The 26,678-nt window shown below is 37.1% G+C and overlaps 1 protein-coding gene across 15 annotated transcripts in view; it reads left to right on the top strand.

Annotated features, from left to right (window-relative positions):
- The window catches only part of CCDC88A (coiled-coil domain containing 88A), a 79,939-nt gene that overhangs the window by 40,245 nt on the left and 13,016 nt on the right, over positions 1–26,678 (top strand). For 12 of the 15 annotated variants that reach the window (XM_037405229.1, XM_037405227.1, XM_037405226.1 and 9 more), the window contains 15 exons: positions 839–985; positions 1,961–2,105; positions 2,831–3,015; positions 5,162–5,299; positions 7,782–8,852; positions 9,402–9,529; positions 13,336–13,477; positions 14,098–14,274; positions 14,802–14,963; positions 17,795–18,072; positions 18,280–18,423; positions 19,483–19,669; positions 20,025–20,170; positions 20,805–20,897; positions 21,090–21,304. In XM_037405229.1, coding sequence (XP_037261126.1) covers positions 839–985; positions 1,961–2,105; positions 2,831–3,015; positions 5,162–5,299; positions 7,782–8,852; positions 9,402–9,529; positions 13,336–13,477; positions 14,098–14,274; positions 14,802–14,963; positions 17,795–18,072; positions 18,280–18,423; positions 19,483–19,669; positions 20,025–20,170; positions 20,805–20,897; positions 21,090–21,304 — 3,358 coding nt within the window. The remainder of the gene's footprint in view (positions 1–838; positions 986–1,960; positions 2,106–2,830; positions 3,016–5,161; positions 5,300–7,781; positions 8,853–9,401; positions 9,530–13,335; positions 13,478–14,097; positions 14,275–14,801; positions 14,964–17,794; positions 18,073–18,279; positions 18,424–19,482; positions 19,670–20,024; positions 20,171–20,804; positions 20,898–21,089; positions 21,305–26,678) is intronic. The other 3 variants (XM_037405228.1, XM_037405223.1, XM_037405218.1) reach the window with 1 other exon arrangement.

Raw genomic sequence — 26,678 nt, 5'->3', positions numbered from 1 at the left:
GGGCAAGTACCTGGTGATACTTTCCTGTTGTGCTCTCCTGGCCTCCAGCAGTCTCTGCTCGGCAAAATCATAAAATTGTATAATCACTTAGGTTAGAAAAGGCTTCTGAGCTCATCAGGTCCAACTGTTAACCCAGGACTGCCAAGTCCTTCACTAAACAATGTCCCTAAGCACTGCAGCTAGGCATGTTTTAAATGCCTCCAGGGATGGTGACTCCACCACATCCCTGGGCAGCCTGTTCCAATGCTTAACATTGTAAGAGGTGGTATTTGGAGCTTTCTGGCCTCTTGCATGAATTATATGACTTCTCAACACATGTAAGCCTTTTCATCTACACAGTTATGTACAGTAAGCTCCGCAGTTCAGTTACATGGTATGTGAAGTACTTATTTTTGTTTGTTTTGAGCCAGACACCTCTAATTTTTATTGATGTCAGCCTTTTGTTTAGCTGTAATCCATGCATGTGCAATACGCCTTTCCAGATCACATCTCAAATCACAGAGATATTTATGGTTTGATTGTAATTACAAATACTTTATTCTTAATGGTTTAGGGATTATTTGATTTATATTAATTAATTATTATTTATATAATTATTAATTATATTATTAATTATTAAAAATATATATTTAATTAGAATTTTCTTTTCATAACAGTTTTGTAAGTTACAGTTATGTGAAATTCCTGTAATTTTGGTTTTATGAAATGTCTGTTACAGCTTCCAAAAGAGTGTTTTAGCATTAGAGCAACATTTCTAAAACTAGTGATTATGTGTATCAAAGTTTGTATGAATAAGGAAATGCTTTTGTTGAGGTTTTGTGGTTGCTTATTCTTGTAGGAATTGAAGGAAGACAATCAGGTGTTGCTAGAAACCAAGACAATGTTGGAAGATCAATTAGAGGGGACCCGAGCCCGTTCTGATAAATTACATGAGTTAGAAAAAGAGAATCTACAATTAAAAGCTAAATTGCATGATATGGAGATGGTAAGTGTAAATGGAGGATAACAAAGACAACTGATGTGCATTGAATTAATTTTTTTTTAATGAAAGAATTTCTAATCAAAATAGTGGCGAGGAGAGGAAGAGGGTATTTCTTGATTTACTAACGCTTTTCAGATAGTTTCCTAGGGAAGGAAAAACTGCAAAGGCAGTACTCTTCTTAAAAGGCAGTACAGTGTTTAATTGGGTAGCTAAATTACAGTGATAAGAAATACAAAGACTCATTAGTAAGAACAATAAGATGAGGGGGTTTTTTATGTGAAGGCAGTCTTTTGTCACTTAAATACATAGATAAAAGAGGCGATTCGTATTTCAAATTCTGGCAATATGGTGACATATTTATCAGAAGGTTCTTCGCAAAATAATTCTGTTTTTAATTGGGTTTTCTCCAAAAATAAGTATTCCAAAATATAGTCATATTTTGCCGGGGGTAGGTGGGTTGGGGGGCCTTTTCTGCAAGGGACAGCAGATTATTACCTTCTGTTTATTTTCATTTTCTGCAAAATGTTGAGAGTTACAGCTGCAACTTATTCCTGTTAGTGTGTTGGGTGAAGGGGTTCGTAAAGAGCCAGGTGAGAAGCTCTCATCACAGACTGAGTCCTGTTACAGCTTTTTTGCATCAAAGTAGTCTTAGGATAGATTAGAGAAGGTAAAATTTTGCTTCTTTGTCAGTTTGGGGTTTTTTGTGTGCTACCAAGCTGTGCTTATGTATACTTTCTTCCCTGGTACTTGGAGAGAAGTGAACTTTGAAAAAGATGAGAAGAGGTTCTTCTCTGCATATTTTTCTTTACTGGTTGTTACACTTGCAAGTTCTCCATACTTCTGTCTGTTCCTCCCTGCCTACTGTGTATTAGCAAATCAGAAAATACACTTTGCATTCCTCTGTGGCATACTAGATACTAAAATAATTTATGCATGTTGAGACTTTTTTTTAATGTTACATATGAAATAATTTTTAAGGAACGTGATATGGACAGAAAGAAGATTGAGGAGCTCATGGAGGAAAATATGACTCTAGAAATGGCTCAGAAACAAAGTATGGATGAATCATTGCATCTTGGCTGGGAACTTGAACAGATAAATAGGACTACTGAACTTTCTGAAGGTAAACAGAGTAATACTTGCAAACAGATAAAATAGAAAAATTGAAAGCTCAGAGGCTGGACAGCATTAGGAAATTAGAGGTCCTTATTTCTAAAGTAGAGAGTCTTGTTCTCTGGGGGAAGGTGACAGTTTGGGGGGGGGGGGGGGGGGCGTTTCTTGTGGTTTGGTTTTGTTTGGTTTTTTTTTTTGCTCATTCCCATGTATCCTTGGAGATAGAGCCTACATGAAATGTCCCTGTTCTTGTGCTTCTTGTTTGTATCTCTGTTTAACTGAACCCCATAAATATCTTGGAGTTATACTGTGTTGCCATTCAGACTTGCTTTACTGTTCCCAAAGTTAAGAAAGTTTTGTTAAAGCTTCTCAGAGTAATAGTTTGCAGAGATAGCTGTGGCAAAAGTTTTGATTCTTCCAATATAGCATGCTTGGTCATACATGGGATCCCATACAAAGGATTTGTGGAAATTCAGAAATACATCCTCAGTTTCAGGAAACAAATCTCTGCTGTGATTAGGAACATTAGGATGAGTAGAAGGTTTCCTTTTATGCATCTGCAGCCTTACCTGTTAGGTAAGGAGGATGGGTAATTAATCCTAACTAGCTCTATTCACCAAGAAAGCATTGGAGGACCATCAAAGGCTTCTATATCCCCGAAGTCTAAAAATGCAAAGTCCAAGAAGACCAGGTAATAGGTAACCTTTTTTTCTTTATGGTGTTTTTCTCATACAGTGCCACAGAAATCACTTGGCCATGAAGTAAATGAACTGACATCAAGCAGACTGCTGAAGCTGGAAATGGAAAACCAAAGTTTGCTGAAGACAGTGGAAGAATTGCAAAGTGCAGTGGGTTCTGTAGAAGGCAGTAGTTCGAGGATTCTGAAGATGGAAAAAGAAAACCAAAGACTTAGCAAAAAGGTAATCATCAGTGTATGTCTGAATTGTCTGAGTTGCATAATGTTGCTAGCCACTTTCTTTCTAAAGGATAATTTTACGAATTCCTGTTATTTTGGAAAAAGTATTACTGGGGTCTAAATTGTGTTACAGTTTCTGTAAGGTTATGGTAAAAAGAAAACAACCTCTGAGAGATTTTTTTTTTTTCTTTTTCAGTGATGCTTTTTTATTGATGTAAGAATGCGATCGTTATATTCAGAAAGGTCTTACACCAGTAGGGGGAAAAATATTAACATATTAGGGACATAAATGAGTAATGAAACTTTTATGATACTTGAGAACACTATTTTTTTGTAATCAGGGGAAGGTGTGTGTACATAGGTGGAGATTGACTGGTAAGTCTAAGCAGAAAAACTCTGTTATGTGTCCTCATTTGTAACTGAGAAAGAGAGAACACGGGCCAAGGAATTGATGAGCAAATGAATGAGAGGAGTTTGGCAGATTTATCTACAATATTTTACTCTGCAAATTACGTATTATCAAATAGTTTATTCAGTGATATCTATAGAGAGTAAAAATTTGAGAAAAACGGGGACTAATTACAGTGAAGTGAAATGTCTTAAAGTTTCTGAAATAGCTTTTGCTTCAGATGTTTCAGGTGTTAGACTGTTCTTAGAGTGGGCAAGAGATAATTAAAAATATATGAAAGAAATCCCTACTTTATTTCATACTTCCATGCTTTTTCTGATTTCTCAACAATATGATGGTTTTTGCAGCAGCCTGTGTGCTGCTTTGAGTTTCTGTATAGTACCAGAAAGACAGCTAGGAGGATACAAAAGAAAGGAGTAGGTATAAGAAGCAGTAGATCCTTGTGGTTGTCTGATTACTGTTCTTACCACCTTAGATGTCTGGTGACAAGTCCTTTTTCTCACTTGCCCCTAAAAATGATACTTGAACAGTGATCACTTCAGTAGAAAGCATGAAGTTGAACAAAATGCCTGTTACCAATCCTGTATTCATAGCCTACTTGTATTTGGACACGCTTTCTCTTAAAACAAACCAATAATAGTCTTATAAATAAAAGGTAAGTGACCACAGGAACTACAGTTCCAGTGCCCAGTTGGCAGTTGGTCAGGCAATGGGTAAATTTGGTTCCCAAGTGGAGGGTGACTGCATTGCTGCTAGGGCGATTGAGCCAGTTACTTCTCCTTTGCAAAAACCTATTAAAGTGCCAATATCCCTGTAAAATATGCATTGGTCTGCTAAGCAAGGGACCGGGAAAACTGGAATTTGGGAGAAGGAAGGAGAAGGAAACAAAAGGCTGGTCAAACACTAGTATTCTCATCCTAAGAGAAATACTGAATTCAGGTTCTGGCCTGATTGATACCATGCTTTTTGCATATTTTGGATCAACAAATTGCTTCATGGAGTAACAAATTCCATTCTACAACCTCTTTGTGATTTTACTTCTCAGTATTACTTAGCAGCAATTAAATGTATATAACTAAGATAATTTATTTCTAAAAGTTTTCCCCCTGCCTGGGGTCTGAGTTATGTCTGGACTTCTCTAGGACTGGGTAGCACGTGGACAATGGGCTTGACATCGAAGCAATCATCTGCTGGAAGGTTTATATTCTAAGTAATTATAACTTACATGTGACAGAAAAATCACACTTGCTTCTTTTCACTTGTAAAGAGTTTTGCTGTCTGGTGACATTGTGAGTTGGAACCATTTGACAAAACAAACCTGTTTATTTAATTCCCAAGGAACAGTCATAAGTATCTCTTGAAATAGTTGAGTAAGATCAAACAACATTCAGTCCTTATAAGTTAAAAGGGACTTCGCGAAGCAGTATAAAATCTTACTAAAATGGAACTTTAAGAGAAAAAAAGATGCTTGGGAAATACCCAGCGCCTAATAAAATCTGACCCTTTTTTTTAATGCAAAAGTACATTATAGATACAGTCTTCTGAGCCAGGGAGAAAATTCTGGCAGAAGTAAAGAAGAGATGAATTGTTTCAGATATAGAACAGAAGATTCCATTTTCTTCTTTCCTTCAACCTTCTTCATTTACAAATTCATTGCTATTGGGGTACCTTCAACCTAGCTAAGAGTAATACTATTGTAATTTTTAAGTACATTTTAAAAAATGTATTTCTTTTTCCCCAGCTTGAAGAGCTAGAGAATGAAATTAGTCAAGAGAAACAAAGTCTTCAGAACAGTGAGAATTTGAGCAAAGATTTGATGAAAGAAAAAGCACAGCTTGAAAAGACACTTGAAACACTTCGCGAAAACTCAGAGCGACAAGTGAGTAGCAAAATCAAGTTTTAATGCTGCATTGTACTGTACTGTTCTCCTTTTGTACTTTTTTTACAGGCACAAAAGTGTTGTAAATGGAGCAGATTTGCTGAAAGGACACATCTGCAGCACAATTGTTTGTCTAAGACCTGCAGCCAGTGAGACACATGATTCATCTTTAGCTGAGGCTTCACTGTTAGTTTTAGAACTTTTTAGTGTTTTGTAAGGCTTCTGTGGCTTTCCTGGGCTGTACGTTTGCTATGGTTGCTTAAAGGGTGCAGCTCAGCCAAAATAGAAAATTGGGAACTTTGGAGGTAAGCCAGACGCCGCTCAATGGAGGAAAACAGGTTCCAGACAGCTGGTCAGTGTTTGAAGTAATGTCGGAGTATTAATGAGAATTGCAGCAGCCTGTCCCTTGAAGGGACCAGACAGAGACCGGTATAGCAGAGCTGGTCTGCTGCTCCACTGCTGAAACTGTTCTTCCTGTGTCGTTCAGTCTTGTTTTTCTGGGGTAGGAACCATCATGTCCAGTTTCATAATATTGCCCTATAGTGGAATGTTTTCTAGCTGTGACTTGTGGGTGGCTAGCAGAATTTATTTTTGGTTGCCAGAAACAGGCATCTGGGTCTTTGTAAGTGATTTGAGCTGTATTGGGGTGGGTACTGAATGTCACTGACGTATCTGTATCTAAGGGTGCTGACACCTTCTAAAGATCTTTGCAGAGCAATTCAGAGGACCTGTGGAAGGCTGCCACTAGAAAGCAAGAGTTATGGAAACTCTGGAAATATGCCCCATTTAGTAATCAAGTCTTTCAGAATTAGAACTGTAGTTATCTTTTGTATGTTGCAATACAGAATATTATATTTCAAAAGTCCTGAAAACTTTAAAGGCCAAATTTAATCAGTAAATGAAATTCTAGACTTAGAAAAGAGAGAAAAAGTAAAAAAACAAAAACAAACCAAAAAAACCCCAAACCCTCAGCACTGAAGCTTTACTTTCATTTAAGGATACTTTTAAAGAAAATATGGAAAATATGCCAGCTTGACTTGTTTAGAAGTTTCATTGTTACAGTAATAGATTTATACATTGTATTAGAAGTATGCTCTAGGAAAAAAGGACCAAAACTTTCTGGAGTAAGTCCTAAGTCCCAGTGCAACCATCACAGATACATATATTGTTTTAAAATGTGTTGGAGTAGGACTGACATTTCAGTGGGACTATTTCTGCTTAAAAATAATGTTCTTAAGAGCTGTGATGGGTTAGCAGCATCTTTTGTGGCTTTTACAAATCCTGTGCTGAAGCTTAGTGTGAGTTGACTATACAGGGGTCATTTGATTTAATCAGAAACTATGGAGGCATTGATCATTATTTTTTCGTTTATAGGAGCAGAATTCATGGAAAATAATTATACATGTTCAGTAAAGTACAAGGTTATGTAAAGAAGTGTTACAAAGTTGTGGTGTTACACACCTGTTGATTAGTTTCTCGTTAATCATTTCAGAAGTTTGTCATTGCTGGGAATGGAGTCACAGATGCTATAATTAATAGTTACATTCAGACTTAAATATGAAAGAACAGTCTGTAATTTTCTCAGTCTGTTTATCATTGCAACTGACACTTTTGGCTTTCTCCAAAACAGTTTATTGTTGAAACATCCCTTATGCTATTAGTGTATTCCTAAATATTGATCTAAACAGTTTTCTGGATTTTGTTGCCTGTTGTTACATACCCAAATAATTTCTAATTATTTGGAGTAACTGTAAAAGTCAAGATGTACTAAGATTAAGCTGTAAATGTTGCCTTTATCCTTGAAGTAGATATGGGAGTATGTTACCTAAGAAAACAATTCCGTTATAATATGATTTACTTTGTCTGGAAGCTGTTGGAACAGCATGTCCAAGGGTTCATTTTAACTCAGAAAACTAATGTAACTTTGATGTGTTCCTTCACAAAATGTTATTGACTGATCAGGATGCCCTCATAGCCCACCAATCACCTCTGTTTTTTCAAAGTGAAATAAAGACACTTTTATGGATCCCACACCTCCCTGCATCTCAGGTTTGGTTTAGAACTTGACTACACTTTCATTCTTTGTGGACACGCATCTCTGGAAATTACAGAGTTTAAAAAAAGAAAGTCTAAATCTGGATAAATGCAAATGAAAATGAAATTATGCTAAAAAACAGATACAGCTTTCTTTTGGGTTGTGCTTTGTTATTTTTATTTTTATTTTATTTGCTAATATCCAAGAGGAAGATATTTGAAGATTCACTTTGACTTCTTTTGTTGTCAGACTTCCATGTGTGTACATACACAATGTTTGTAATGCTTTAAATACCAATAGAGCAAGAGAATTGTTTTTTAAAAAACTTAAAATAAAAGGGAAATATGATGTAATCTTACTAGCTTAGTAACTTTCAGTTTATATATGGAAGTAATTACTTGTTGGCAAGTTGTTCACCAGAGTTTACAAATTTTCTACCCAAATTAGATTAAGCTTTTAGAACAAGAAAATGAACATTTGAATCAAACTGTAGCTTCTCTGAGACAACGCTCACAAATCAGTGCTGAAGCGAGAATGAAAGAAATTGAAAAAGAAAATAAAATCCTTCATGAGTCCATTAAAGAGACCAGTAGTAAGTTAAATAAGATTGAATTTGAAAAAAAACAAGTCAGAAAAGAACTGGAACACTACAAAGAGAAAGGGGAGAGAGCAGAAGAACTTGAGAATGAGCTGCATCGTCTGGAGAAGGAAAATGAACTATTACAGAAAAAAATTACTAACTTAAAAATTACTTGTGAGAAGATCGAGGCCTTAGAACAAGAAAACTCAGACCTGGAAATGGAAAACAGAAAACTGAAAAAAACTTTGGATAGCCTAAAAAATCTCACTTTTCAATTGGAATCATTAGAAAAGGAGAATTCGCAACTGGATGAGGAAAATTTAGAATTAAGAAGAACAATTGAATCCTTGAAGTGTACAAGCATTAAAGTGGCACAGTTACAACTAGAAAATAAGGAACTGGAGAGTGAAAAGGAGCAGCTTAAAAAAAGCCTTGAACTCATGAAAGCCTCATTTAAGAAAACTGAACGCTTGGAAGTCAGCTACCAAGGCCTGGACACAGAAAACCAAAGGCTACAGAAAGCCCTTGAAAACAGCAATAAGAAGATTCAGCAATTAGAAAGTGAATTACAAGATTTAGAGTCTGAAAATCAGACTCTGCAAAAGAACTTGGAAGAGTTGAAAATCTCTAGTAAGCGCCTAGAACAATTAGAAAAGGAGAATAAATTGTTAGAACAAGAGACTTCTCAACTGGAAAAAGATAAGAAACAGCTAGAGAAAGAAAATAAGAGACTTCGACAACAAGCAGAAATTAAAGATAGTACCTTAGAAGAAAACAATGTAAAAATTAGTAATCTGGAAAGGGAAAATAAATCTCTATTTAAAGAAATAGTTGTATATAAAGAGTCATGTGTTCGCCTGAAAGAACTAGAAAAAGAAAATAAAGAACTCGTGAAAAGAGCTACCATTGATAAGAAAACCCTTGTCACTTTACGAGAGGTAAGCAGAAATTAGTTACCATTCCAGTCATAATCTGTTTGTAACGTAGAGAAATTATATCTGTATTTTTGAAAAAAGGTTGTCTTTTGTATTTCTTATGCTTTAATCTGTGTACTACTAACATCTTTAATGGCTACAGTAGGGAAAGCTTTAGATAATCAAAATGTATATAATTATAATAAAACAATGGAATAATATAACCATATTATACCTCGTTCTGTAAGGTTGCGTACAGGCAGCCATGGAGCCTTTGTTAAATGAACGTTGTTCAGGTTCTTCATGTTAGTATTTGTTCTGACTGAAACACCTCCCCTTCACCGTAATGTTCAAGACCCAATTTGAAAGGCGAGTTCTACAGGAAGGGAGGGAGTGAATTCACATTAACAGTTGCAATATAGTGTCTAATATAGCTTGAAAGCTAACAGTTGGAAGGAAAGCAGAGTTATTCCAGTCATGTAGCGATAAAAGACTCTTGCCTCAGCACTTCTAAGATTAAGGCTACATTATTGATTTATGTGATAATACTGACTGTAATTTTTTCTGCATAAGGACTTGGTGAATGAAAAATTAAAGACTCAACAAATGAACAATGATCTAGAAAAACTTGCCCATGAACTTGAAAAAATAGGCTTAAACAAGGAGCGTCTCTTGCATGATGAGCAGAGCAGTGATGACAGGTAAGAATGCCCACCTGCAGCAGCATAGAAGTGAGGGTCTTTTTTTATTCATAAAGAGCAGATGGTTTTATGGACTGGTTTCATGCATGCCCTTAGATTTTTAAGGCACACTAATAGACCCAAAATGGAACTTGTTGTTCTTTGAAATTAATAAGGTAGTTGATGTGCTTGTAAAAAATTCAGCTGGCTGTGAAAGGGAGTTGCTGGTTTTTGTTACTAAGAAATTTCTTGAGGTATGTCAGTAGATACAGTTAATGTATAATGAAAATGTTTTCTGTTCTAATGAGCAGCTGGAACAGTAGCAGTAAAAGATACTAGGACCGAAGTTTGGGGATTTTTCCTTTTAGACTGCTTGACTGATAGAAATGGTTTTTACACTTTTGTCACAAAATGGGTTAAATACCTTAAAACTGTCTTGCTCTTTCCTTACAACTGTTCCCTTCTAGTTCTTCCTACCAAAAGGAAACTGCATTCCCGTTTACACAAGCTGGGAAGTATCCAATACTTCTTGAGTGTCTCTGAAACTTCATAAGGGCTCTATCACTCTACCGCACCTGCCATTATAAAGCAGCTGCTATCCTGACATCTGTTTCCTCTACTGTATGTTGTGTTCTGTCTTATCCTGCAGGGATCTGAGGAAAATTTGTGACAGGAGAAAAGCAGACTAGTATGGGCTTCTAGCCAATCATTATTTCACGATGCTATTCAGTTGTGCTTTTTAAAAACAAAACCAACAAAGCTGCTTTCATGATCTGTTATTAACAACCGATTTTTGTGAACACTTAGATTGATTTTTGGGCCTTATATATATATAAAAAAATAAAACCAAATAACTTTTTTTTTTTTTCCTTCAGTTCCCTTTCTTGCTTCCAGTGCTCTGTTACTGGGGTGGTGCCAGAATCCTGTAGGGAGAATCTGTTACCACCTCTTGTTTTCTGGTGGTGTCTTTCATCCACTGTTCTCAGCTCACAGATGAGAAATTCTGTCAAGAAAAGTCCTCAGAACTTTGACTAGTGTGATCTCTTCTGATTTAAGCATTACTGTGTAGCATACAGTGCATAGTATGCATTTGGTTTGTCCTTAGGTCAATATACTGTACAAAGAACTAATCCTTGAGCTGAGTTGAAGCTTAAACTACTTAGACGACGAAGTCTAGACTGAGCAACAGTTTTCTGAATCATGTTCCAGATTCCAAGTGGTTGGAGTGCTTCTGCAAAGGGAGTTAATATTGTTCTGTAAAGGTGCTTTTGCAAATTATACTATATGAGAGGATTTGCGAGTCTACTTCTGTTTCCCAGACAAGAGCGCTTACCCTTTACAAGTGCTTGTATTTCTGAAGATGAGATGTTGTAGGTTCACTTCTTGTAGGTTTGTGACATTATATGAATTATGATTTTGGGCCGTACAATACTAGTGATTCCTTCACATTTTACATAATGATGTTACATTGGATCTATAAATCTAATTTGGAAGAAGATTTGGAGTAACGTGTCCCTGTGGAATAGAGAGGTTTATCCAGATTTCGTTGTATTACAATCTGTAAATGAACTTTTAACATACTTATGGCACCTATCATGACTGGTTTAATTTCTTCCTTTGCTTTCAGGTTAGCTGTGTCTGGGAATTAAACAAATAAGTTAATGTTCCTTTCATTTGCCCCGCATCCCCGTAGTTCTCTTCTAACGGCTATTCCTTTTTCAAGGAGTCACTGCTCATTTTTTTTGCTACCTATATATTATGTATTAAGAGCCCAGACCAAGGAGCAGGCTCAAGCATTACATGTTGGTTGACCTGCACTTGGCAAATGTTAGCTACTGGCATTAGATCTCTTGTAACCTGGTGCTGCTCAGCTGCACTGCCCTAAGAACAGCTCATGCTTAATTCTTTGCAGATTGCTTTGCAGCAGGAGACAATGCCTGTCTAGAAAGGTGTTTGTGGTAAACTTGGTTGTCGAGCACTGATTATGTGAGAGCACCACAAAAGCAGATGGAATATTTGATGCTAGAAGATACTTGGATATCAGGCTGAGTATGATGTGCCTATTCAGGCTGATCATGGGGAGGTACGCAGTGAGCATTGTATCTTGAAGCTTACCCAGAACATTAGCCTACCTCTGAGCTCAGGCTTGTGGCCAAATAGTTTTAGATGTGGAGGAATTTGGGCTATGCTACTGTTTGAGCTTCTTCTCAAACTTCATGTAGAGCTGGAGAATTGTGAATAGGCAATATTTGTTTTCAAAGGGGAAACATTGGCTGATTTGAAATTTTGCTCTGCCACTATCCTGCCTTTCCATTATTCTCAGCTTTTCCATTCATCCAAAAGGTACCTGGGTTGCTTTCCTTATATCATGACGTAGGTGGGGCGTTAGCAATTATTTCTTCAGGCCTTGTAGCCAAAATTACTTCTCAGTGTATTTTTGGTCAGCCTCTCTCATCTTGATGAAGGAAATGAAAAATGCACAATTTCTCTCTCCCTGATTGGAGAGACCAGTTTTCTTTTGCCTTTCAAATGGCTATTGTCTTTAGTCAAATGGATTTTGACCCTGAACCTGAAATTACCACATCTCAATGGTATTAGGAAATTTGTACCATCTTTCATTCTCAGGTGTTCAAAAGGAAACTGGATATTGGATCTCTGCTATTAATCTTTTTTCTTGTTTCCTGTATAATTGTGTTAACTTTTCAGTAAAAAAAAATCTTATTTGTAGCTGAATACATGCTTTAGCTCAAGAAGATGAAATGCTATCTGTTCTCCTAGTCATAGACTGCCTACTGCTTCTTAAGTCCCTGTGAATTACTTGTCATACCTTAAAATCTAGGATTTCTCATCCTACTACATGATGCTACTGGACAGCTTTCTACTTCTGAATTCACTTACCATTGGTCTTCTGCTCCAGTTCCTGACTAGATCTAATGCTGTTGTCCATTCAGGAGTCTCTTGCAATCTGTTCCATTGAGTAAACTGATAGATTCTTCAGCAGTTGAGATTAAAAAGGGGGATATTAGTGGTCTGGTTTATTTTATTTTATCCCACTGTGAAGAGATGTGGGATGTTTTCCAGATTCTGAGTACACGTACAGTGACTTAGTGCTTAAAAGTGATTAATTAGTGTGGGTTTTCAGTATTTTCTTAAAAGGAGATGCTGTTCTAAACCAATATATTCTAAATCTGACCACTTCTTTCCCAGATACATGGTTTGGGGTTTTTAGGTGCCCTACAGTGTTGTAAATATGGCAAATAATGGAAGCTTTGCACATCAGGAGTGGTAACAGTCTTAAAATATCAAGCAGCTGGGCAGAGTGAGCAATTTGTACATTCATACATCAAATGAGTATGCACCTGCAAAGTACTGTGTTCCGTCTCCTTCCCTCGTCCTCCTGTTTGTGAGCTGGCAGGAAATGGAAATGGAAAATCTCACTCTCCAAATATTTCGCATTCTAATTTGGTTCGGGTCCCCGCTGGATTCACTGGAGTTGAGCCAGAAGGAAGAGTGCTGTCATCACACACACACTAACAATCCAAATAAAGCCAGCACCCTACTGGTGTGGCTGAACGTGGCTTTTTGTGTATCTAATTAAAAGAAAGAAGGATTCAGAAATGTTTTTGACTACCATTTTATGTCTGTTTTTAAACATAGGGCTTGATACTAGTACTGAGGTGTCTTCATGCTTTGAATAGAGTCAGCATTCAAGCATTTCTGAATGTATTCTAAATGTATGCTGAAATGTTTCAGAACACTTTAGAATTTAAATACCTCAATTTTTTGAAATACAGATATTTTTTTGTGTGTGTGATGTCATTGACCAGTAGGTACAAGCTTTTGGAGTCAAAATTAGAATCCACACTTAAGAAGTCTCTTGAAATAAAGGAAGAAAAAATTGCTGCTTTGGAGGCTCGTTTAGAAGAATCAACAAATCTAAACCAGCAACTCCGTCAGGAACTTAAAACAGTAAGGAGAATGACATTTTTTTCTGTAAGATTAAAGTATTCCTATACCAGCTATTGTTATTTCTACATTTGACCTTTTGTGTAAGACAGCAAAAGATGCGCATTGTTCGGATAAGGTAAAGCAGGAGAAAGGCATGACTGCTTTTTAGAGACTGCAGTAATACAGGCACAGTGTAGAAATCACATGAAAAGTTGTTGAGTTTATTCATTGGTCATTGAATATGTCAGGTGGATAAATAATCTGAAGTTGATTTGATTTGGGATGCCAAAAGTAGTCATTTTCAGTTTTCTGACCTACCTTGAACAGCCCAAGTGGACTGGTTTAAAAAAAGAAACACAATCTCCTTGGTTGTAGGACAAAGTTGGGGGATACAGTTAAAAGTGCTGAAATAAAACAGAAAATAGAGGTCTCTTTGTTAGGCAAGTGTTTCTCAGGGTTAAGCTATCCATATCCATAAATAATTTGTACATCATCTCCCCAAACATATACAAAAAGCAAATGTGGAAATACAGTAATGTAGCACTTACTGTTCTTTGGGAAGTGGTATGGTCACGTAATAAATCAAGATGTAGACAATGAAAAATTCTAAACCTAATGGAAGTTGTCCTAAATAATTTCAGGTGAAGAAGAACTATGAAGCTCTCAAGCAAAGACAAGAAGAGGAAAGGATGGTTCAGAATTCACCTCCAAGAAGTGGAGAAGAAAATCAGTCTGTCAATAAGTGGGAGAAAGAAAATCAGGAAACTACTAGAGAATTATTGAAAGTTAAAGATAGATTAATCGAAGTGGAAAGGAATGTAAGATGTGTTTTAAATACTATTCTGATTTTAACTATTCGTTGTGAGCTGTTCCAGTAATACGAATGAGAGTATTGTTAAGAAAGTATACAATTTATCACCTAGTTTACACACCAAGCAGAACCTGAATTAAATACAGTTTCATGAAGCAGCTGGATTCTGCTCTGAGGGATTTCATAAAGCACTTGACCAGCGTTTAAAAGGAAATGTGGAAATGTACATTGGCCCTTTTGAACCCACTTGATATCTCTTAAATCCCTCTTACATAATCGTTACTTATATGAGTCATGGAGATTTCTCTACTATTTCTCCATAGGTACAATATTAGTTACCCATTTTTTTCAATCTTAACCTACAGTGATAATACCACTTTGTGTTACTTCCACCTTGTAAATCTCTGCGAAGTCATGCTGCTCTGTTTCTTTTGGAGAAACAAGGGGTGGTTTTCTCAAAGTTCGGTAAACAGCCGTGAACTCAATTTTTCTTTTTTTCTTTTTTTTCTTTTTTTTTTTTTTTAACATATAAAGAATGCTACACTGCAGGCAGAGAAGCAAGCACTGAAGACACAATTAAAGCAACTTGAGACACAGAATAGTAATCTGCAGGCTCAGATTCTTGCACTTCAGAGACAGACTGTTTCTCTACAGGAACAAAATACAACTCTACAAACTCAAAATGCCAAGCTGCAGGTAATATTTTCCTATTTTGCTTTCAAAAATAAAATTAATTCAAAGTTTTTTCACATGAAAGCTTTAAAGATAATGGCAGTAATGTACTGTAAATCACGTTTCACTTCTGGTACAGACATAGAAAAGAAAATAATGTGCAAATAATCTGCATGAGCTCTCAAATGACACTTTGCTGATGAATAGTAACATTTCTAGAAGTTGGTATTAATCCTTCATGTTTGTTCAATTTAAACTCTTGACTTTATACTTAGGAGGTAGATTCTCTTATCCAGTCTTCTAAGATAATTTTGTTTAATTTACTTTTTTTTTTTACTTCTAAATTAGGTCAGGGACATAGTGTGTCCAAAGAGACTCTAATAAATTCAGTATTTTCTCTATTTTTATAAATAGAGTTGAAAAAAAAAAAAAAGTAAAAGCCATAGTTAAGAGGAAAATCAAGATGTTAGTAAGTACAGAAGATTTGAAAAAAACCCTCTGAAAACTACATAAAATGTGAAGATTGAATTCAGATAAATCAGAGGAAAAAAAAGGTAATGTGTGACCATGGAAATTATAAAAGTGGTTGCCCACAGAGTCTTGCAGCTCTTATGGCCAAAATTCAGGTGTCGTTCTTCATACCTTAACAGCTTTATTAAATACTTCTGTCCCTCCGTAAATGAAATATTGTGGTTAGTGGATCTAATGCTTTTTGGAGCTATAAGGATTGAAGCTACTTAAAGAGGGAATACAAAGTCTGCAATTCAGCAGAAATAGTAAACAATATTGGGGTGGACAAAAATCAAAGAGCGAAGGAGTCTTTAAATGTGTAAAATAATGCATTTTGTGAATGTCTCAAGTTATCATCCTGTCTCTTTCTGGAAAGCAGAACTTAGTTGTACCACAGATGCACTTTCTGTCTACCACATTGAAATCTAATTAGTGAACAGTACTCCTCTTTGTGGCTGGCGAGCCTACAAACAAAACAGAACATTGGTGCACACACTGTGTCTTGTCTAGCTGTTAAAAATTAGTGGATGTAGGCATGGAGATGCACTATTTTAAACAGATGAGGATATATCTCTGGGACTCAGAATTCTCTGTGTATTTTGCAAACCATTTGTCAAAAAAACAGGAATATCTGTGTAGTTCCTTTTTTTTGCCTTGTGAACTGTACAACGGCACAGACCTTTGCTATCTGAAAAACCTGGAGAATTAATTAACTGTAGATATTTGAAAGTAATGGGGCAGTGAGTTGGGAGAAGGAAGCATTTTCCGCCTTTCATTTTTTAAAATTATTGCGGTGAACCTCACCAAGCAATGTAATTTTTGTTGCTGGGGATGACGAAATCATGTTACACCCAACAGGCTGAGAAAGGGAGTTGTTCTCCTTCCTTGAGAATTCAGCTGTTTTGCTCGTAGCTTCAGGCAAGTTGCAAGACGACTTTCCATCAACTGTACATCAGAACAAAAGGTGAAATATGTAATAAGCGTGATTAACTATTAGCTAAATCTGAAGTGTAAACTAAGCTGTTCTACATGGACTTGGTCAAGTCAAAACTGTTCTTAGGTAATTGTGTTTCTTCTGATACCCATAAAGAACATACAAGAGAAAAGATGTCTTAAAGGATAGCTGGGAATTGTGAACTAAATCAAACTCGGTGATTCAGTCAAGGGAAGTTTCACAGCATGCACATGCCATCAGACATTACTTCATTTCCAGTGAAAGGTTCAGCTTTCTCATCTGTAACAAAGAATGCTGCAGTTCCAACAGAAAGGGATTTGTTCCTTAGTAACAGCGTGCACTGGAGTGATAGATTTTTCTCCACACCCCCCCCAATAGATACCCTGAGGGTATTAGAAGCCTCAGTAGTTTGTGGTTTTAATCTCTTGAATAGGAAAGAGAAGGAAACAAGCCTAATACAGAGCAGGTGACAAACACGTTAGGTATTGTCAATTCTCTTTAAGATATCAAAGGATTAGATTTCGTTTCCCAAAAGCATACAAAGTTAAGTTGGTTTTGGTTTGGTGTTCTGGGATTTTTTTCGTGTGTCTAATGTTGAAGGCTGTAATGTGTTAATAGAAATTAATACTGTGCTACCATAACTGCTGGAGAAGAAATTGTGCTCTTCTAGAAGAGTACTTTCCACCAGGTCTCACAACACATACGTAAGGTGATCAGCTGACCTTACTGTTGGTGGAAGAGAACCGTGAATGGCAGTTCCTCAGTAACACAGAATGTGGGTAGTTCCTTCCAGGTGCTATTACTTTATTTCCCTTTCTCTCTGTTAAATGGATACCACTGTTTGAAGCCTCATTGTAAAGCATATATAGGTACAATAAGGATTTTGTGGTGACAATAGAGATTCTGTACGGTCAAGATTTTAAAAAACTAAAACAAATCTATGCCAATATGGAAGGCAAGTTTAGCCATGTCACAGATTTGGCTTATGTGATACGAGGATCACTGGTGATCCATTTCTCTGAGGTATTGTGATGCTACAGCTATCAGTGCTGAAAGGAAAATGTGCCTTTCTTCTAGATAGCACTTTAACAGATATTTGAAGGTAAATAATTTTATTCTGCCCCCTGCAGCGTCAATTTAAGCATATTCTTAAGTGCTGTCTTGCAGTAATGCTATAAAAAATATTACTGGAATATTTTGATTTGGAATTGTCTGTGGGGATATAAGAAAAAAATTATTCCCATTAAAGGTTTTCAGGTAATGGAACAACTAGAAAGTTGCTCAGATGCTAAGGGTTACACTTAAGAAATCTGTCAATAGGAGGAGATAGACAAAATAATCCAGACTATGAAATTAATTTGCAACTCCTGTCAAATGTTTATAACTGCAGGTTGAAAATTCTACCCTTAATTCTCAAAGCACATCCCTTATGAATCAGAATGCACAGCTGTTGATTCAGCAGTCTGCTTTGGAAAATGAAAATGAATGTGTGCTCAAGGAACATGAGGATCTGAAATCATTGTATGATTCGCTTCTCAAAGATCATGAAAAACTTGAACACCTACATGAACGCCAAGCTTCTGAGTATGAATCTCTGATTGCTAAACATGGAAGTCTTAAATCTGCACACAAAAATCTGGAGGTGGAGCATAAGGACTTAGAAGATAGGTAAATACCAATATGCACGAGTAGAATTAAGAGTCTGAGATTCCTGAGCAGAAAGCAAAAAACACTGTATAACTAGTATGAATAAAATTAGTGTTGCTTAAATATAACATTGAGATCTTAAAACTTTGAAAGATCACCCTTTCAAAAAAATTCCATATTTTCTTGTCACTCCAAAAAAAGAAGCTTAAATGCTACTTCTGTTTGCAGGTACAATCAGTTGCTGAAACAGAAAGTACAGCTGGAAGAACTGGAGAAAGTACTCAAGATAGAACAGGAGAAGATGCTGCAACAAAGTGAAAAACATGAAACTGTAGCAACAGAGTATAAAAAACTTCGTCATGAAAATGAAAGGTAAAGCAAAAGTCTGAGAGAGAGAGAGATATATATATATTAATAGAGTTCTGAGCACTTGCCAGTACAATCTAAACAAGTGTTGCATGCTCTCGCATTTCTTAATACCTGGTGCTGCAATTCAGGACTTTACTGATCCATAGCTTACAGCAACTCCAGTGTGTTGGTCTGCGATAGTAATTTTAGAAAAACAAAACAGAAAAACAATTTTAAAAAAACCCCAACAAACAACCAAAACCCACAAAAAATAATTATCATAGCCTGAGGACACTGAATTTCCAGATGGTCTGGCATGTCTCAAGATGCTAAGCACTGTGCAGTATGGTTGTGAGCTGTAGAGGAAGCAAGCCGCTCTGCATGAGTTGCTTAAAGGGTGAGATACCTGAGGTTGATGCCAGCAGGAGTAGAAATGCAGTGGGTGCTGAAGCCCTGCCTGACCCCTGCAGCTGAGGTACATCTTGCCGTGAGTAGTCAGGTTTAATAGTAGTACTCACAGAGCGTGAAACTCCCAACCTCAAGAAGAAGTGTTCAGATGTGTTCGTCTGATAAAGAGGCTCACAATTAAATGCCTCCTACCTTTGCTGTTGTGCGAGGAGGATTAGTAGCAACTGGAGGTTGTTTTTTGAAAGGGACGTGGCAGGGCCCAGCAGGGACAAAGAGAGCCCAAGAATCAATATATGTAACCTCCGTGATTGCCAAAGTTTGGACCATTCCCATTTACTTACTGTTCTGTGTTGGCATGAAATTCTAGGTGTTTTGTAAGATTCTTGTATTTTGAAAAGTGGCATCTTCAGACTAGTTGGAATGTCCACATTTAGAAATCCTGCTTTATTCTCAAACGTATGGAGAACCCAGGGTGTTTGGCTTAAAGGCAGAATGCACAGCAAGGCAAATGAGACTGAGATGACTTACCTACCATGGATGATAGTAAGAAATGTTTGTATGTGTTCTGTGGAGCGGTACAGAGCCTTGGAAACTGTACATTTCAGTAGGAATGTGGGTAATGAATACATTTCCTTCTATCTGCATGTATTCTTTTATGGTGTCTTTTAATTCCAGGCTTACTCATACATACAGTCAGCTCCTGAGAGAGAACGAAGTTCTCCAAACTGATCATAAGAATTTGAAAACATTATTGAATAATTCCAAACTAGAACAAACTCGATTAGAAGCTGAGTTTTCTAAACTCAGAGAACAGTATCAACAACTGGATATTACATCAACAAAACTAAATAATCAGTGTGAGGTACGTGAGAATTATGCTATTTTTCATGACTGGTATCATTGTAATATTTGTATAAGTGTATTTATAGACTCATTATATAAAGTGCTTGAGTCATTTGGTTTATAGATAACGAAGTGGGTCTTAAAGCAATTTGCCTGTTGTATAGGCAACGCAAAAACTGGGGCTTGTGTTAGGTAAACTGGTTTAAATTATTTAAAGCATCAAAGAGGCTTTTATCAGCTGAATCATGATTTAGTAAAGTTTTCAGTTTGATTTGACTATCAGAATACCTTTGTAGATGTAGATTTTCTTGATAATCTCATCTGTGCGTAAATTATGCTCACGTATACATGTACCATTTCATGTATTTTAACAGCTGCTTAGCCAGCTTAAAGGAAATCTGGAGGAGGAAAACAGACATCTACTAGATCAAATTCAGACATTAATGCTACAGAATAGAACATTACTTGAGCAGAATATGGAAAGCAAGGATCTCTTCCATGTAGAGCAAAGGCAGTACATGTGAGTTTTTAAAACAATAAAATTACTGTGATTAGGGCAGTTATGCTAATACCTGTATTTTTTTAAAAAAAGCTTCTGTTTTATGTAGACATTAACGTGTGCTACTTCTGAAATGTTACTCTTTTAAAAACAAATTATCTATGAAAATCAGATAACAAACTACAAACATTACATTTTTATTCTAAAGCATCAGTGCAACTGTGTTCATTAGTGACGATGCAAATGAGGAAACAAAAATGTTGTTGATTCCTCATTCTACTGCAGGCAAAGTTTCTAGGTTTGTTTGTAATCTCTGAACTTTTTTAGCGAATTTGAGAGGAGAGAAAATGTGCTTGTCTAAATGATTCTGTTAAAGCTGATATGCCCTTTATTGCTATTTAAAAAGGGGGGAAATTCTGTTGTGTAACAAAGGCAAATGGAAATTTTTAAATTTTGTATGATGCCATTAAACGTAAGACTGCTTGCTTGCTGTATCTCTTTCTTGATTTTTCAGTAAGAAGCAAGTGTTACATAAGAATTCCTCGTGAAGGGTGTCAACTTTCAGATAACAGATATCGAAAGGAACATGCTACTAACATTATGTATATATATATACATTTTCGAAGCATACATTATCATTAATTTCTGTTTACAGTGACAAGCTAAATGAATTAAGGCGACAGAAGGAGAAACTGGAGGAGAAGATAATGGATCAGTATAAATTTTATGAACCATCTCCGCCAAGAAGGTACTCATGAACGTGATATAAAGACAAATCTAAAGCATGACATACCTGTTCTGTTCCAGCTGAAAATCAAGGTTTCCTTAAACTTCAGGGGAGCAGAATCATGTCTATGTTCTTGTACACAAATTAGGAAAGGTCTTAAAGCGTAAGTAACACACTATAAATGCAATAAATGTACTGTATTATTGGTAACAGAAGGGGCAACTGGATTACTCTGAAAATGAGGAAGCTGATAAAATCTAAGAAGGATGTTAATCGAGAACGTTTGAAGTCCGTGACCCTTACACCTACCCGTTCAGAATCCAGTGAAGGATTTCTTCAGCTGCCCCACCAGGACAGTCAGGATAGTTCCTCTGTGGGCTCAAACTCTCTTGAAGATGGCCAGACCTTGGGGACCAAAAAGAGTAGTAGTGAGTACTGCAAAACATTTTTTCTTCTAATAATCCTTGGCTAAATGTCTTTTTGATATGATTAAAATTAAGAGGTGCTGGAAAAGTCTGTGTGGGTTTTTTTAAAGATAATTTAAGTCTTTAGGAATGAAGCCTGAATTAATTTATTAATGACAGATTTATACTGACTTCTTGCAAATTCCTTGAGTGTTTGGCCAGGAAGTAGTTTTTAGCATTTGTATAGCTCTGAATTTCAGTGTTAAAATATGTTTATGGTGCTTGGGTAAGATAAAGCAAGCACTGTTACTGGGCCAGGTGAACAGAATTTTAGGCAGAGGGTCAGTTGCCACCACTAGTACCCTTTTTTGTTTCTTCCTCTTGTCCCAGCATGAATCTTTCCCCTTGTCTTGGAAGGGTTTTCCAAGCTGTGGCTGTGCTAACAGCCTTCAGTTGCTAGAAAGACCTTCGGTCTGGAGGTGTTCCTGCAGCATCTCCCAAAACCAGCAATGAAGAGTTTTGATATTTGAATATGCAATAGGAAGAGTTAATGTAGAGACATAAGCTGTTGAAAAGATATTGCTACTGATCCTGAAGATTAGAGTTAAGTGGCTTGAGAGGGAGACTGCGGGGGGGTTACAGAGAGGTGGGTAGATGAAATATTCCAGACACCATTTGCGAACCTTGAAAGAGCCTGATAGCCATCATGGTAGGATGCTCACAGTATAAAAGGCCAGATTCAGTGCAGCATGTATCTTTATTATCTATATTTTTTTGTAACCCACTTCTGGCATGAATCATAATCTGTCCAGTTTTTCACAACTTGAAGAGATAATATTGCAGCCAAGTTATCAGGTTGTAATGATTCTATTTGTTAATTATGCACCAAAAGCATTTTGGCTGTGCATATAAAAGCATCAGGATACATGTGTATTTACATTCACACAGAATCTTTGCAGTATTTTTTAAAAAATTTAATGTCTCCGGGTTTTAAAAGGCAGCAGATTGCAATTCTGGTTTTTGTGCCAGCTAAGAATTTGTGGTGTTAAAAATTATTGAAGCCATTATAATGTAATTTTTTTTCTCCTGTGCTTATTGCAGAAGCTTAGTCAAAGTTAAAACATCTAAATCCACTTCTTTAAGGGAAACTTAAAATCAGATTTGTGAATATTTTAATAACTGGAGAAAATAAGTATAAGGATACATTTTAACACTTTTATTGCAAACTTGTCAATTTGGGAAACGGTTTTTTTCCAGTGGAAGGGTCTATTAGGGTTCAAAACAGGTACTTATGAATTTTAAAAAAAGCAACTGTTGCTTTTACATATAAACTGGAAGTCTTGTGGAATTCAGGAGTGACTGGAGGTATAGTGGTTGTGTTTCCAAGTGTCTTAGTTTGAGTCCAGAGTGTGCACGCTTTGGTTCAGACCATCTGCATCTGTGTCAACGATTTCATGTCCTGGAAAGGCTCTTTTATGTGACAGTTTTCTTTGCATGATACTTGGGACCTTGTAGTGTGCAGTTACCCTCCTGGGGAAGCTATGGTTGAAGTTACGGTGGCTGATCCTCAAAAGAGGTTTGAAGTTGTTCAGACCTCATTAATTTTCTACTCCATGGACCTTGTTCATGTTGCCCTTAATCCCAGTGTGTTTATCCACAAACTGGAAGGGCTGATCTAATTCTGGATCCTAACCTTCCTCCAGTACACATGTTGCCATGGAAACCACAGTTTTTGATAGAATTTGGCTGAATTATGTGCCAGTTCAATGCTGACAATCTTACTGGGACAGTTCTGTCTCACAAACTTAAGAGAGTATCTCAGTGTGAGAAGTACAGATAATGGTACATGTTTTGCAGTCTATTTCTTCTGCTTTTAGAATGACTGTAAATCCTAAATACCAAGATACTGTGGCTCCTTTCTTTTCTGTAAGAAGTGGCTTGGCATTAGCGGCTTGCACTGAAAGAAACTCAAAGAAATGGAAAAGCTGGAAGTGCAATTGCTCAGGTACTGCAGCTTTCCATGCCCGTCACAGCCACTTCTGGGTACGGGGAGAGACACGTCCCGTTCCACCCTGCCTCTGGGAATGGAGGTGGTTCCAGAGGGAACTGCTGAGGTGAAATGTCCTGCGTGTCTTTCAGTTGGCAAGAGAAGGCAGTTTACTTTCTCCAAGTTGCAGTCACTGGCACAAATCAGTTGTTCTGAAAAGCTAGAGGACAGACTATCTGACACAGTGATCTTTGAGAGATTTAGGTTTCCTGCCCCGTATCCCCTGTCTGAGAAAGCAAGAGGAGATATTGATTCCAAAATGAATTATTCTGCTGCTACCACTACTGATAAATGGATTTGCTATGTGAAATGTGTAGATTTTCTTCTTTTGAAGGTGGTGGTGGAGACTTGTTTTCCTAATACAGGACATTTTCTCATGCAAATGTTTTCAAGAGACCTATTATCTTACAAAGATAGGTGATCTTGACACAAAAATCAGGTTACCCTGTTCTGCGGAGAAAACAGTAGCTGCGGTGTCACAGGGGGCTTGGAGCCCTTGGCAAATTCCAGAGGGGCTCTGGAAAGGAGGGGTGCCCGTAGGCTGTGGCGGTGTGCAGCACCAGTTAGATCTTGCAGGCGGTGTGGATACTGTTGCTCCTCTGACTGCAGAGTTTCGCCTTCGCTTTTGTTATCTGTATTCACCTGCTAAAAGTACATCCTCAGTCTTCCCAGATTCTGAACACAAATATTTATTGAACACTTTTAGTGATCAGGTGAATACCATAGATCTGACATTGGCTTTGTGCAGGGCCTGTTTTCCTCCGAGGGGATGGGATACCTTTCTGAGCTTTTGCTTAGAAGACTCAGGGCAGACAAGTAGAAACTTTTTTTTTTTTTTTTCTTCCCCCTGTGGAGCAAAACATAGTACTTTTGCTAGATTCCACTGGAGACGTTTCACATTATTAACAATGTCCCAAGGAATGAAGGCTATCAGTAAGCCTGTCATCTTTAAATAGTAGGACCAGTAGCAGACACATGGTATCGTAGTGGAGGTAGTACATTGGGCTCCATTTTCTGTTACCAAAACATTTAGAAGGTGTCTGCTGAACCCTTTCTTGTGTGCATGAACAAAACGATTGGAGGCTTTTAATACTGTCCATACAGAATTCCCCCGAGTATTTCTGGCAAACAGTGGGATTATAAAGTGGGAGATTTCCTGATCAGCGGAGGAATTCTGCAAGACTCATCACTTGTTCTTGCTTTCAGAGCTGAGAATATGTTCACAGAATACTGAAAAGAGAAAAGAAAAGTTAATGAATTATAACTAGAGTTCTTTGAGTAGATGATTACTTAAGACCAAAATAGCCCTCCTGCCATCCCATTTTTAACGTCTGTTGGAATAAAAGTGTAGAGAGATAAAGCTGCCGGAGCTAAATGTAGTGGTGACCTGGTGGTTTCTGCTGTAGCTCTGCCATTCCATTATTTTTTGCAGGACATTTCTTTAGTCGTATTCTGTGCAGAAATAACTTCCATAATTCTTCCTCCGAAGGAGGTTGCATTTTACCAACGGACAGGTTTTGATGTATGATTTTCAGGAGCAAGTAGTTGCAGTGAGGTTTTGTGTTTGGTACAATTGCTGAGAGCTGTAAGTCCAGCCCTTTTGGAGGTTATCTGTGTTAATGAACAAGAATCATGGAAGACTCACATGATTCTTGAACATCCCCTGGTTACTTTATAACAAGATTAGGGTGGATGTTTTTAATTAAGAGGGATCAGTTATCTTGTCTGTAAAGGATTATAGAGGGATCGGTTATCTTGTCTGTAAAGGATTATGGAAGTTACGGGAGAGTCATGTTTTACCATGATGACAAAAAGTAGAAATAGAACAGAATTACCGCTTTAGTTTGATGGCATTAATACTAATACTGATTAGTTAGTTACCTGTTGGAAAATTTACCTTCTAGCAAGCTAGTCTGATGCTGTGCCTCGTATTCCTTTGGCAGCTATGTACTGTCATATACAATTAGATCGACAGCGCGCGTGCCTCCTTTATGGGAGGTTTAGCAGCGCCTCTGCTTTTTTTTTGAGCCAGGCAGCACGTATGTTTGAGTTGGTTTTGGCTTAATGTTTCAGGATCTACTAGAGAAAGAATACTTTCTTCATCTGCAAAAAAACAAACCAAAAAACCCTGGTTATTATGATGTATCTACAAGCGTATGTACGTACATAATAAAAAGTACCTGTATACCTACGTAGTGAGTAATTCAGCGATGAAATTGCACTTGTGTACTCCTATCTTACATAGGTAGCCCATGTGCCTGCCTTTTCTCCCTGTTCTTCCCCACCCCACGTTGTAAGGACTGGACATAGGAGGGTGTTTGCTGTCCCCCTCTGGTCAAGATAGAGTTGTATTTTGCAACTGTGGAAACCTGTGCTTATTTTTGGCACTTGTGGCTATGCCAGTCAGGCATTCATGGGAAGTCGTAAAATGTATTGCATTGTAGACTACTTAGAAGTGCAAATGCAGAATGATACGGTGGAGAGGGAGGTTTCTCTTTCAAGGTGGTTCATGTGCACTTGTAAATGCGTATCTATATATGCACTGCTGTATCAAATAGAAACTGCTCTATGGCAAGCCACTGGTTGAGCAGAAAACCAAGGTGAAAGACAAAGCATGTGTCCCAAAAGTGACTTCAGAGAGATAAAATAAGCAGATCTTGGGCTGATAAGACTGGACTACACTGCTTTCATATCTGCATAAATAAGACCATTTTGATAATTTCATGATGCATTTCTTTCCGGATCTTTACATGCCAGTTGTTTGCATGTGGCTCCTGTATGCTTGGCAGCCAGCTGACACATATATCTGATGCTTCAAAATGCAGGTGTCTGCCAGTAATCAGTTACTAATGCAGAATAGCTGGACCTGAGGACAAGATTAACTTGTGGTTTCCCCCTCCTCCATCTTTTAATACTGTTGTTAATTTTAACTCTGTTTCCTAGCATTATGTATCTCAGTTTTCTCTTAGCTGTCTCAAAATGTTACAGCAACACTCATATTTGGATCTTCTTTTGCTATTTTTTTTTTTAAATCTTTGGTATTTTTTCAGCTAAAAAAAATTGGTGTATACCATTTCGGCCAATAAATCTTGATTTTATTTTTATTGTTACAGATTTGAAGTGGATTATTTCAGTAAAATATTAAAATCACAAACAGTAGATTGAACATAAGGTCCATGTAATTTTTCTACAAGGCAGTAGATGACCAAAATTATTAATGAGCACAAAATGGAGCAAATGAAGACAAGAGATTGTGTCCTACTAGAGATGCAGAGCAAAACATTACAAAAGCTATTAATCTCAAAAAATAATGATGTGGACATATTGTAAAGTAGAGTTGCTTTCATTTTA

This window comes from Falco rusticolus, chromosome 12 (assembly GCF_015220075.1).
Source record: "Falco rusticolus isolate bFalRus1 chromosome 12, bFalRus1.pri, whole genome shotgun sequence".
In the NCBI taxonomy this organism is placed as follows: Eukaryota; Metazoa; Chordata; class Aves; order Falconiformes; family Falconidae; genus Falco; species Falco rusticolus.
The sequence above is the reverse complement of the archived record's forward strand: the minus strand, read 5'-3'. Positions and strand labels throughout refer to the sequence as shown.